This window comes from Anabas testudineus, chromosome 18, assembly GCF_900324465.2.
Source record: "Anabas testudineus chromosome 18, fAnaTes1.2, whole genome shotgun sequence".
In the NCBI taxonomy this organism is placed as follows: domain Eukaryota; kingdom Metazoa; phylum Chordata; class Actinopteri; order Anabantiformes; family Anabantidae; genus Anabas; species Anabas testudineus.
Window position 1 is genome coordinate 18,276,735 of NC_046627.1, and position 14,090 is coordinate 18,290,824.

General features: G+C 40.2%; 1 protein-coding gene across 3 annotated transcripts in view; it reads left to right on the top strand.

The window, feature by feature from the left end:
• The window catches only part of zmp:0000000660 (arf-GAP with Rho-GAP domain, ANK repeat and PH domain-containing protein 2), a 105,988-nt gene extending 93,023 nt beyond the window's left edge, over positions 1–12,965 (top strand). For all 3 annotated transcript variants that reach the window (XM_026352671.1, XM_026352672.1, XM_026352673.1), the window contains exons 25-33: positions 1,321–1,395; positions 2,138–2,255; positions 4,323–4,451; positions 5,650–5,786; positions 6,716–6,798; positions 9,244–9,279; positions 9,982–10,045; positions 11,730–11,861; positions 12,038–12,965. In XM_026352671.1, the coding sequence (XP_026208456.1) occupies positions 1,321–1,395; positions 2,138–2,255; positions 4,323–4,451; positions 5,650–5,786; positions 6,716–6,798; positions 9,244–9,279; positions 9,982–10,045; positions 11,730–11,861; positions 12,038–12,382 (1,119 nt within the window). In that variant the 3' untranslated portion in view covers positions 12,383–12,965. The remainder of the gene's footprint in view (positions 1–1,320; positions 1,396–2,137; positions 2,256–4,322; positions 4,452–5,649; positions 5,787–6,715; positions 6,799–9,243; positions 9,280–9,981; positions 10,046–11,729; positions 11,862–12,037) is intronic.
• Positions 12,966–14,090: the final 1,125 nt, after the last annotated feature.

Here is a 14,090-nt window from a genome sequence, read left to right on the forward strand (position 1 = left end):
GTTATTAGCAAATTTGTAGCAACAAGGTGGTTAAAAAGTTAGCATTTAACTCCAACCACAAATTGCAATATCTGACAGCAAGAATTAACAAAATGTGTGTCAAATACAAACAAAACAAGATGAATCTAGAGTCTAGAGTCAAACTAAATGGGCAGATATTAGAGTGGTATCAACTTCTCAAGAAAGCAAATTAGTGTATTCCTGGTTTAGCTTTAAGATGCGACTGCTACAAAGACAAAAATGTCACAAAAATAACAATACACTTTAAGTTACCACCTCTGATTTGGGCTTTTAAATGTCATACCTCTCAACAATAAGGCGCGTATTTTAAATGATTTTCTCTCCTATCTTAAGCGTGATTTCCTGATGTTGACTGAGTCCAGGTCACATCTCTGTGCTGCTCTTATTTACCGAAGCCAAGGTCTGCTGTGCTCAGTCGAGCTCACTGAAATGAAGCTTGGTTTTCTCACCTCGTTCTAACTCCCAGCCTTTTCACTGAACAGTGCTTTATCATCTCTTTCAATTTGAAAAGAATGCCACTGCTGACTTTCTAATCTGTTATCCTTGATTACTATCAGATTTGACCGCTGTATTCTCTCTGGAGATAGTCAGATTTGTTCTTTCTAAAACACACTGGAGTCGTTTTATACATTTACCAATTCTTCTCAACGTGGTTTTTGTCCTACACAGAGCACACCTTTAATCTTATAATGATATAATAAATTAGCATGACTTCCAGAAAACAAAGTTCTTTTAATCACATAAAGCTTCAAGTTATTATCTCTGACCTGCTGAGAAAATACTATACGTACAAATGTCAGCAGAAAAAAAGCTCTTTCCACTTCTAAATGTCAGCTTTTAGCCGAGTGTTATGATTTTCTCCTCCATGATGAATTTGATTTCATTTTAAGTTTGTTATGTGGTTAGATTTTTACTGTACAATCCTGTGTTTATAGTTGAATCACTTTGTGACTCTGTGTTAAGAGAAGTGCTATAAATAAAGTTATTATTTTACTGCAGGTGAGACATGCACCCTGCGCTTCCATCTGTACCAATGTGTCTGTCTCACACGTGCTCTCTTTATTTAGCCAGGTTTTGAATTCCATTAAGGCTACCAGATTTAATTTTGCCTCCAGCTCTGAGAACGACCTCTGGTTTTCACAAATCCTCTAACTGTGTCTCTCACTTTTCTCCATTTAGATTCATGCCACACTGGAGAAGGAATTTAGCAGAAAAGCCAATTAATCCAACAGCATTGTTTTTTGTAATTCAGCTGATCTCTCTCTGTCTCATTTTTTTGTCTTCTCTCTTTCTCCCCAGTTCTCTCCAGCTGGGGATTTGATCTTCGAGGTGTACCTGGAAAAAAGGGAGCCAGAGAGCTGCTGTTTAATCAAGGTACAAGTGTGTTTTTGTGCATCTGTATTTTCAGCAGGCATGTGGGCACGCCTGCTTTCTCATAGATCCTTTGGTTGTACGGTGGAAGAGCGGCGAGGGAGAGGGGAGATGAAGAGTGGGATAAAAGCAGGTGAAGCAGGAGAAAGAATAAGGGATGAAGGTGGGGGCACAATGAGAGGCAGAGAGATGTTGATAGAATAGGGCCGAGACATTCGTGGTTTAACCTGATGGGATTACCGCCACTGAAATAAATCAAACCGAACTAATCAAAGAAATGTCTGATTTAATTGTGTGAGTAATTGCATTTTACAAGGCGTCCAGGCCGCTGTAGGTTACGGATTCCTTTCACAGGTCGGCAGCTGCACTAGAATAGGGATGGGGACTGCTCAGTAGCAGCACAGCTTGACTTTAACACTCTGCTTTCTCTCTGTGGAGCAAGGCAGCACGTTTGCTTGGTTATTAGGTTCTGATAGCCCTAATAACTTGACATAGAATGAAGTATTTAATCAGTGCACTGTGTACATGGCTGCCAGTCAGATTTCAGTGCAATTAATGGTATATGTTAAATATTGAATGACTCTTCAAAGGGAGAGATGGATGAAAGGAGAAGGTATCGATCCAAAGAGCTTATGATCTGAGCTTCTATATGCAGGATGTGTTAACTTTGTTTGATTATTTTCTGTTTTAGTCATTTTGTTGTTGGCCTCAGTGTGCATGCATCTGTTTGTTGTACTTGCGGCAGGTCTCTCCCAGCATGCGGTCTTCGGAGCTTGTAGAAAGTGCCCTGACTATGAGGAATGTCACCTTCACTGCTGATGACTGCTGGACCATCTTTGAAGTCATTGAGAATGGAGAGCTTGGTAAGAGGGTTTTCCTCCAGTCGCAGTGTTGCTTAAAATCACAAAGCGTAAATTTATGTTTCCTTTGTTTCCTGTGTTTTTCTAATCTTTGCTTTTTCATTTTGAAAAACGACACAATTTTGTTTCTTCATTCTTCTAAAATCCGTTCAAATGAACAATCAAAGAACATCGCTCTACGGTTAAACTGCTTACTTCACTTCAAAGATTGTGAATCATTAAAGTAAATTACTTTAAATGTTCACAAACAAAGTTTTCAATCCCAACTGTAGACCACTGCATTGGCTGCTGTGGCTGGTTTAAATGCAGCTCTAGAGTGCGCACAACATGTCCGTGTTCCCAGGAGCTCAATAGCCTCAATAACACTGAACCGGAAGTCCCACCAGGACTGTTCCTAGAGTTGCTCTTCCAGGTAAACTGAATAACCAGAAAACAAAGAAATACGATCAGGGAGTAGACCCAACATTCACTTTACCAGAGTTGGGAACTTATTTAGAGGTTGGAGAATCTGACAGAAGGGCAAACATGAATCACTCAATCAAACCTTTATGATAAAGTGTCAGATGGAAGCTGTAGGACAAAGTCTCTCTGATCTGATGACACAAAATAAAAGTCTTTGGGCAGAATTGTAAGTAATGCTCATCACCTGGCTAAAAGCTTTTCTTAAGATGAAGCCTAAAGACAGTAGCACTTCTTCAGAAAAACTTTGCACTGTGGCACAGTTTAAATGACAAACTCTAATTCACAATTTACATGAGAGGTTAAAGTGCTTATCAAATCCCACACTGTACACAAGTACATCCAAGTAGTGATGGATGCATCACATCACCACCATTTAAATAGCTATTCTCATTGAGGGCATAAACAAAGATCACACTTGCTCTCATCCAAGGATCTTGTGATTTAAAGCTTATGGTATCTCTCTAATGAACCAGTGTCTGCGAACATGGAAACTCACTGAGAAATTAGCCAAGCACCGTTTGTTTTGATGATATGCACATTAATTAATCATCTTTACCATCATATGCCATGAATTACCTTCATCTTGCTTGATTGAAAGAGAGCTGACCCACCTCATCCTGCATTAATATGCACTGACGGCACCTTGTGCCTTAAACGCACCTGCATTTGATCACACCACAGGAAGCGGGGAGCAAAGGGGGAGACAAAGTTGAGGTTTGTCGCGAAGTTGCTTAGCTTGCGGTCCCCGTGCACTTTTCATCAGTTCACTAAGAGTTTACACTGCGCTCTTATGTTTGTTTTTCTCTTCAGAAAGTTACAGAGGACACAGCGTCCTCTTCTAAAAGTGAAGGTGTGTTGAATACTGAATGTATTTGCTTGACGGTTCAGCATATTTTCCATGGCAAGACAATATGTTTGTGCAAGAGTAAACAGTCAAGCTATTTTGAAGGCGGTAGCGTGACAGGTTTTGCTCATAAAACCCTAAAGAAGGGAGGGAAAGTGCGTTAATTAGCCATTTTGGAGGATAACTATAGATAAACAGTGTTATCAAGGACAATAGGCAGAAAAGGGGAGCTAATATTTGTTGGGAAATGAGGAACTAATTCCATGGCCTGGGTCTGCTGAGATTCCAGAGAGAAGATAAGCCCACTGTTATGAATAAGTTATGCCACTGTGGCTCTTTTTACATCCTTCGATTATGAAAAACGGGAGTGTAGAGATGGAGGCATCAGAGCAGGCGTGGTGCTACAAAATTATCCACTTTTTTTTTTTTTTTTGTTCTTTGGCTGATAGCATGTACCCTGTTCACCAGTTAGGGAGAGATAATAGGTCTATTTTGCACATGAGTGTGTTTTTATAATCAGGTCCTGATATGCTCGAGATAATTTAAAATGCTCTGTGATGAAAACAGGGAGAACAACAACATCATTTTGTTACTTGGTTAAGTAGAATCAGTCATGGGTTTAATGAGTAATGGGTTTCAGTCGTTCCGTGCGTCTATAATTCATGTAAAGCCAGAGGACAGAATATACGTGGCCATTTTTGTTTGACCGTTGCTTTTTCCTATGCTAATCCTCCCACCGACCCAGTGTCTTTTATTTTTAACAGAGCGACCGTTGCACCACAGTGAGAAGATTCTTGAGGAGGTGCTGGAGTGGAGTAACTTGGACTATCCTAGCTCTGCTTTTCTTGTTATAAAGAAATTTGCAGTGGCCAAAAGAGAGACTGATGCAAAAGGTAAACTGTGCTCTCGATGAACGTCATCACAAATGTTCACCTTTTAAGACCAGATAATAATAAAACCAAACAAAATTTCCAGCTTCTCAATCTCAATCTCATCAAGTGTAGTTATATGTTAGCAAACCTGAGCAAACCAACATGCTTAAAAGTTCCACTTCCAGAAATGTTGTTGCACTTTTTCTAAAATACAAGAAAAACTATGATTTCAATGACAGCTGGGAAGCGCTCCAGCATTCCTACAACCCTTCACATGACCAGCGGTTAAGACAATGGATGTTTCAGTTAAACTCAAATGGGTTTGAGAAGGGGCATTCACCAAATGTTCAGTCTTTGCGGGAAAAGACAACAGAAACCACAGAAGCCAGTGTTGAACGAGTATGACCTTTGAGCTTGTAAGCAGCATTGCATAAAAACATTACACTTTGATGATTATAGTCACATTGGCTGTCACTTAACACAGTCCATCACTATGTTCAGACATCTTCAACAACTTGAAGGTATGCTTTGAGGAAACCCAGACACTGATCTCATAGTGTCAAAGATAAGACAGACTTTTGGGGTGCAATAGTGCTGATGGCTGACCACGTTGAGCCTGGTTTTGCTGGAGGTTTCTTCCCTTCCCCTCCACTGTCACTGTGAGATTGTTGGGTTTTCAATATAATTATAGAAAAAACTACATATATAAAAAACAAATTTCTATATAAGTTGTTAAGGTCTAAAACCGTACATTGTAAAGTGCTTTGAGATTACTTTTGCTGTGATTTGAGACATGCTGCCATCAACAGCATCGTCTACAGCAGTGTCTTTTGTTGGAAACCAGTGGATATTACAGCAGGACAGTGCCAGACTTTGTTCCACGTGTGCTACGAGAGAAGACGAAGCACAAAGACGAGAAGCAGACAGTGGTGACCGTGAACTGTTGAGCAGCTGAAGAAAATTTAAAATAAAGCTTCAAGCTAAGTGAAAAATCTGAGATGTTAGTTTAGAAAAAGTCATTGCTACAGTCTGTAACAATGTACACTTTTGTTGATGTAATAGTTTTAAATCACATCCAGTTTAAAATCAATGAGGTGAGCAAATAAGGGAACATCTACCAGGGGTGTTGATGCCTCCCAACTGAAAACAGTGGAAACTGCTTTTGTGTGGTCACCTTGGGCTTATAGCAGCCTTTAATTGACTTCATTGTGTCTTACAGGAAACCAGAAGCAGTTTATTAAATCTGAGTATCTGAAGTTCAACGACGGATCCTCCAAACTGCTGTCAGGGCATAAATTTCAGGACAAATACGTTGTACTCCGTGCAGATATGCTGCTGCTCTACAGAGATATCAAAGTAAGTACACTTTTATTTTCAGTATAATCTACTGCTACATCTACTGTAAACACTTGCTGCCGTGGGTTTTTGCATGCAAACACAAAGTATCGGGTGAACAGAGATTGCCTTGTATCACGAGGGAGTTTTAAAGGTTATACTGTAGATTTGCTTAAAAAACCAAGAGAGAGGTAAAAAAAAAAAAGCAAGACCACATAGACCAAACTCCACCCAACTGCTGCTTCATATTCCTGGCAGCGCGTCTGTCTGAGGGTTCAAAAACTTGGAATTAAGGAAGAAAATTCGACATAGTGATAGCAGCAGACTTCCCACTCCCTTTCAAAAAAAAAAGGAAGAATACAGTGTGTGTTTCACAGAGGACCAGCAGGCCCGAGTTCCCCGGAGGGTTTTTCTTCTCACCACATTTCTGCAGTTGAAACATGGGATTCGTAAAGGGGTGTGAAGAAGTGTAAATAATTGATGGAGGTGCAGTAATTCTGGCAGTGTAGCGGGCATGAATTTGATGTGGGTCGGCGTCGCATACGCGTGTGGGGTGGGTTTATTCACCGATAGCTTTTCTAAATATCAGTTTGCACAACAATTGGTAATTACTTCATAAGAAATTAGAAAGCATTACTGAAATTTAATTGATATAACTTCTCCTCTGCAGTTATTGCCAGGTCTGTCTTTAGGACAGAATATGTTGAAAGAAACAGCGAATGGATGGTGGGTTGCGGTGTGTAGGTGTCAGAGGCAACTTTGATTTTGTTCACTTTGTTCTCTCTTCCTCGGTTTGCTGTTAATGATTCAAAATAATTGTCATGTTGTGATGTTGTGAAATGGCACAGATCATTTGTTGGCATTTTATTTTATGTTTGATGAATAAGTTGGGGTAGTTTTTTTTTGTTTGTTTGTTTTTTTAGTCTAAAAATGTTTTTCTTTCATTGCAGAGCGCTAAGGCAGAGAAAGTGATCCAGCTTAAGTCTGTGAAATGTTACCTAGGCCTCAAGAGGAAGCTCAAACCTCCAACCAGGTAACCTGTGCTCACATTCATAGCAAATGTCTTTTCCGAAATTTACTGTATGCTGAATGAGAGATGGACTGAAATCTCTAAAGTAGATCTGTGATAGAGGAAACACCCAAACTAGCATCTCAAAAGCATGTTCTGCAGTACTGGATACTTTCAGAATTACTGTTCATATTAACGAATGCATCTACACGTGACATTATTTGAGTCTGACAAGAAACACCTTACACTGGGCAACGTTGTGCAACATCAAGAATGTGCATTTAGCAGAACATGAAGATCTGTGACTAGTGATTTTTATATAATCTAGTTTTTTAGATGCATATAACAGCCAACATCCACTTTGTCAGATTAACGTGCTGTACGAGAGTCGGATACTTGAGTTAAGTTGTTTTGTTTTTTATATGTATTTTAACTACAGTTTCCAAGGTCACATAATTTCACAAACTATCTGAATAACTACTGTTCTCAAATGGCTGCTACAATCATAACACAGAAGACCGCTTCTACTATAAGCTGCTACATGCTGGGATAAAAAAACAAAACAAAACAAACAAATTTAGTCTTACAGCATCTGTTGTTTTCTATTTGTTTTTCAAAAGAGAGCTGTTGTAAAGTGCACTTTACTCTATTTGATTTACTTCATTTGCCGCGGTATGCTTTGCTGCCATCACTGAAGGGGTTTCCATTGTCATTTAGATGTTACTGAAATGTTGATGGTAAGAAGAGACAAAGTCATATAGTACTCCTCTGCTCCTCTCCTTCTCTGTGTGGCCAATAAAACAACCGTGCCACACATTTTATACCTGCTTCTGCCTACACTTTAATTCCCAGACACATCTGCCTCTGCTCTAGTGGTCAATCAACAATTATGAGCCACTTTTAGTGGCCAGTTGTTTAAATTTCCATTTCCTCCTTGCATATTTGATGGTGCTATAAATACTGCATTAAGCCAAACAGTTGATTTGGAATTTTTCCAGTGCAAAACTTTGGTGCAGATTCATAATAATGCGTATGGTAACTCAAAAACAAGTGCTGCACATTCGTAGCAAATCAACCCCTATGTATTATTAAGATGAACTACTGACTATTTACTGTAGCCACTGTCGTTTTGAGTCTACTTCCCTTTCTTTTGTGCATCTGTTGTCCAAGATATTGGTCCCCAAAGATTTATTGGCCTTTCTGTTCCCTCAAAGTGCTGCGACACCTAGGGAAATACCCGAGCCACTCTTGACCCCATCTTATTTTTCACTGTAATGAAATTGATTAAATGTAATTACATTTTAACAAATACAAATTATCAACTTCTGCTTCTGCATATAGGAGCCCTCACTGCCACTGTTTTATTTTAATGATCTTCTATTATTATAATTTATGACACATGCCAAACCTGCAGCCGGATATTGTTGAGAAGCCAAAGCCTATATTTTACATTACCCAGTTCTAATTCCTCATAATTTTCTCCATGTCAGTATTTCGAGTCTGGAGAAGCGTGAAAAATAAGTCCGGCGAGCGATTGTCTGCATTACGCGGTCCTTCAGGGGAGAACACTGGATGAGACACAGGGAGTAGGAGATGAAGGGAAAGAGGGATAGAGAAAGAGAAGGGAAGAGTGCGAGTGGGCTGTGAGAGAGATGATAGAGGGAATAAAGAAATAAAGACAGAGTGCTAAGGAGAATGGAGAGAGTCATAGTGAGAGGGTTAGGAGATGCAGCGCTTCAGTACCTCATTAGGCAGAGGTCTATCTGTGAGCGGTCTGCTGCAGGGTTGGATCGGCTGCCTTAACTCACAGGAGTGGTGCTCCAGGCTGCAGGCTCTCCATCCCTGCGCCCTCCTTTTCACTTTGTTCTCCCCCTACCTCTCTGCTCCTGTTCAACCACGGCTGTGCAGGGTTTCGGGGAAGGTCTGTTCACCGGGAAGGTGGTCTTTTCACCTTCTACTGCCTCAGTGCGGGTTAATTAAAAAACAGACACACTGTATACATTTATACATACGGTGCATTAGTGTGGGAAGAGGATCACTCTCCCACTTGCATCACTACATTTCAGAGTTTCAATATTTGCTTATAGGTGAGCAGCATGTGCTTGGTGTACTGCATACTTTGGCCCAGAGCATATTGAGGTCTGCCCATGCATAAACATGTGGGCTGAAACTGCACTGATGAACTTAATTAATTCCACTGTTTAGCACCTAGCATTTGTTGTGCATGCTTTTTTTCCCCGTCTTCTTTGCATTTTAATGAAAAGATTTTGACCTGTTTTCTCATAAAGTTTTTTTTTTTTTTTTTTTTTTTAAATATTGACTTGGATGTTTAAAAATTCCACGTGTCCTTTCACAAAAACATGTTTATAACCTCTGTGTCTAAATGAAATTGGTGCGCGGGACACTGCACGCTCCAGTTTGCAGAAGCAACACGTCAAACTCTGACCTGTGTCTTTCTGGTTTCAACAGCTGGGGCTTCACAGTCTACACTGATAAACAACAATGGTGAGTGTCATGTAGAAGTTCTCCATTTCAATAATTGATGAGTGTGACTTTTACACTTTCCACTTAAAATATCTCTGAAACAGAAACAGTCTGAGGGCAGAAAGTTGAAAAATTAAAGTTAAAGGACTTTTGTAGTGAAGTGGGTTAGTAATGAAAACCTCCGAGCTGTTAAAATATATCAGCAATGATCACATTGAGACACCTCTGTCTGGTTAAATGCAGGTAAAAAGAAAGTAAAAATAATATGCATTTTATGAATTCTCTATTTGTTGCTTCATTCTGGACCATTAAACCATTAAAATGACGCCTGAGTTCACAAATGCCGTTCTTTGATAAAAGCTAGCTAGAGAGGATACATATTATAAACCTATTCAAATGCTGAATCTGGCTACATAATATGAACATATTAATATTATTAATTATTATATATACATATATATATGTATTAAAACCATCATCCCAGATTGCTGCTTGCAGCACTACTCACGTATTCAAAGGGATACTCTACCCATGTGACAATAGTCGATGGCAGCCAGCCCACCTATGATCAAGTTTAGAGTGATCAGTGAACTGTCCCCTCGGAGGAAGCTGCATCCAGACACTGCTGCGAGTCGCCACATTCAGTCACCTGGTTTGAAATCAGTGTGAAAAATAATGAGGTGGAAATCAATAACTGATGCGACTGAGCTTTTTCCTCCTCAGGCATTTCTGCTGTGAGAAGAAGGAGGTGCAGGTCAGCTGGGTGGCAGACATCATCAGGATGAAGGTAAGATGCTGTGCGACGGACACATTAGAGAAAGAGTGAGGAATACAGTCAGAGTAAAGCATTATGAAGGGTTTTAATGAGCAGGCGGTCAAGCATGCAGCGTGCAGGACAAGTACATACGTGTCTCCCATTTCCAAGCCTTTTACTGTTGTGCTGCAAACCAAAAATAACAGGAAATGTGACATACATATTGCCTCCTTTCTTATGTGGATGAAAAATAAACTAGATTACCGCCGGAATAAATCAGCTTTTACAATCCATATCTTAGAACAAGGAGATATGATAAATCATATTTTCCACAATCATCCGTTTCCATTGTGCTGTTAGGCAGATGAAATACGTAAACAGGGGAAGAACTGTAAAGTTTTCGAGGTCACTCAGCAATAACATAAATCACTTTATGTGGAAAAGCTCTGAGAATAAGGTCAAGGCGACTGTAGCAATCACATTGTGGTACTTAACCCTCAGATACAGCTGTGTGTTGCTGCTGTCAGTTGCTGACACAGCACGTATGACATCAATAATGCAAGACGAAGCAAACACAGGAGAACAGCCATGGATGGATGTACCAAATTTTTGTATTACTTTCACTCATATTCATTGCAGCTACTGTATAGAATCGTTTTGCTCATTAAACTGATTACATTGATTCATTTCCTACTCGTTTTCTCAAACTTGGGACATCACTGTGAAGATCAAACCTTGATTTCACCGCTCTGTATTGAATGCTCAGCACATTTCTGTCAGCATTAGCCCCTCTGTTTTGCTTCGTTTATGGGAATGTGTCTGCAGAACAGAATTGTTTATCACAGGTGCTTACTGTAAAAGCCTTTTAGTGCCTTCGAGTGGGTTAGCAAGTAAAAAGGGCAACATTGTCAGGGAGCGATTGCTCCAATGGCAAAGCCAATTTCTGTCTGTTGTTTCAAGGTGTTTATTTCAGTGAGCTCAGTGACTTTTCTCTGCTCTTTGGAGCAGCTCTTAGCTCTGAAACGAGTAAATCTATAGCAGACTGGAGCCGGCTAAAAATATTAGGATTCTCCTCCCAAATCCTCTAAATATCAGGATTGTCAGCTTCCAACAATTGAGGCTTGTGGGAAGGACACAGGACTTGTGGGAAGGGCAGAGAGAAAGTATAGATGAGAAAGTAGAGAGCACTTGAGTGTTCTTGATTTCCTTTCTCTTACCTGTTAGCGAGCATTGGGCTCCAACAGTTTCCATAGCAACTAGCGATAGAGGGCCTCGTTGTGAAGCAAGGTGCAACGGATGGCGGTGGTGAGTTGTTGGAGAGTTGGGAGGGGGGTGTAAAGGTCCAAGGACAGGTCCGAGTGGTGATGAAATAAGGGTTTGTTAAGGAGAGACACTTCTATAGGTGTTACAGAGACGCCAGAGAAGACATTGTTAAAGAGAAGGTTTAGCCTGGGATCAAAACGCAGCCGGACCGCTGCGAAGGAAAGATCCTCAACCTCTGACCTTACCTCATTTTTAAGGGTGCCTGTGTTGCCCGGCCTTTATAGTGACTTATTTTAGTTGTGATGTAGAAAAAGCTGAATTAAATGTAAATACTGGTTACTCCTGGTTCCCCTCATCTGCTCTATGGAAGTGAATTTACATGAGGGGATTTGTCGATCACAATAGTTCCTTTATGCTCTACTGTTCATTTCTGCTGTTGTCTGTGTGTCTTCAGTACGGTTCTGACCTCTGCTCGAAGACCGTTAAATCCCTTAAAGAAGCTTCTGATCACAAATCATCCAGAGGGGGCGCTGTGATTACCGAAAGCTCCAAGATCCCACCACATAGCCTCAATTCCAACAAACAGGTGAGAATAGTATTTATTCTTCCACTTTTATTTCTTAATTTTTCTTACTCTCAGACATAATTGATGAACATATAGCTAAGAACTACAATGAAAAGGGTCAAGTTACGTGGCAATGTTGGCCCGTGTGGTTTATAATACACTCCATTGCAATTTATTACTGTTATTTCTGAGCACAGCAGACAGACAGGAGGACTTCTCTTGGTGATATCAATGCAAGGCCCCCCAAGGATGCTAGACTGCACCACAATGCCAACACCATAGCCAGTTTCCCGAAACACAGTGACCAATCAATGCCCCCGGAGGTCCCACGCAGAAGAACCTCCGCAGATGTTCGCCAGCCTATACAGCTTCCTTCCTCTTCCAGACACCAGCAGCCGATGCCGTTGCCCGTTCCTTCTCAGACTGGCTGCAAATCCAAGAAACCAGTTCTCGGAGGGGAGGGTATGATGCCGCCCAGTCTGATGAATGAACTTAACTCTGTACTGAACAAGACTGGTCGCAGTGCCAAGAACAACGAGTGACAGAACATGGCGCTTTCAGGAGGCAGGATTATAGCCTGAAGACTGTGTGTGAACTACATAAAGAGATGCCAGTGCACAGGGGGATGTGCAGAACTGGTGCAGGAGGAGACATTAGAGGTCAGCCGGACATGGAGCTGACCCAGGCACTACAAAACATGATTTACACGCCACTCTTCTAAACCCAAAGGCTTTATTGTTGACGGTCATTTGGAAAAGATTGTTTTTATTCCTTACACTGTGATATTTACCTTTTTGTTTTTTTGCCATAAAAGCTTTTTGTACTTGTTTAGTTGCGTTCTCTCCTTGTTAGTGCCGAGGTCCAGCCATGTGCGAGAATGCAAAGAAAAGCACACGTGCAGCCATTAATGGTGGCTGCTGTATTTCTGTTTTTATAGATATTAGATGCAATATTAGCTGGTAGTGGTGGGACGTCTCATGTGTAATTATTTATTTGTAATATTTGTATTTTTTTGTACCAGAGCTTTAACTGTACATCTATGGTGCTTGTTTAAATCTGTCATTCAAACTTTGCTCTGGCTGCCACCAAATGTAATTTTAATGTACAGTAAAATATTTAAATGAGCTTTTCAAGATGCCTTTTTTTTTCTAATTGAACCGTTTATTTCTAATTGAGCACAAATGCTGTACACAGGTCTCTCGCTGGTGCATCTCTTGTGCGGTGCAAATGAAAAATGTCTCTTCGCCAAAAGCTCTGGCTAAAAATTATATTTCCTGTGTTTCCACAGAAGTGCAGATGGTGGGAACAATGGAGGTGGTAGAGGTGTCACTGTGTGAATCTGTAACAGAAAGAAAGCTACACATCGAATTTCAGACGAGGGGAGAGAGAGAGCAATTGCCAGTTTTATACTTTTTATAGCCATGGAGCTACAGCTGCACCCTGATCCAACAGATAATTACAGTTTGGTAAAAATACTGCAGGAGGTAAAGCCATTAAAATAATATGAGAAGAAGAAACATTACATAATGGTGGAAATAGGTGGAGAAACATAAATGTGATTGTTTAATTATAATTACTAGCATAGCTTTCAGGTTTATTATACATTATGATTGGATTTTTTTTTCCAGTTCCAAAGAGCTTTTTATCTGTGTTTTCTTTTTTTTTTTCTACTTTGATATTGCACCTGTTCTCTGCAGGTTTATATAACACAGTAATTTAGGCTTTTTTCACCAGGTAAATCTGCTCAGTAGACGAGTGCAGCCCTGTGCTACATCACTATGTTAAATGATTCAAAATTGTGCCATCTTACAGTAATGGTACAATCTTAAGTGAAATTGTGGAAACACGAGAAGCGACTGGATTTCAGTATGAAAAAGACTCCGAACTCAGTCTTTGACTTATTTATATAAAATTCTGTTTTTATTTTATTCATAGATTTGATCAAATTCTGCTTTTCCTCAAGTGAAACGTAAGAATAAACTCTCAGCCCCAAGTCACACGCACTCGCTGAATAATGTATAGCAGTCAGAAAACGCACACGTAGGCAATTGTCACACAGGTTCCTCCATGAAAAATTCATATTAAGATTTTATTTTCATTATGCCTCACACACCAGCTGCTTGTCCTTTGTTTCATGTCCTCATATTCCAATCATAGAGCTGCCACATTTGTGCATTCATAGTCTGGGCTTCTCTCATTAGGGATTCGTTTGGACTGTGCAAATATTTGATTTCTCCTCTTGCCTTTATT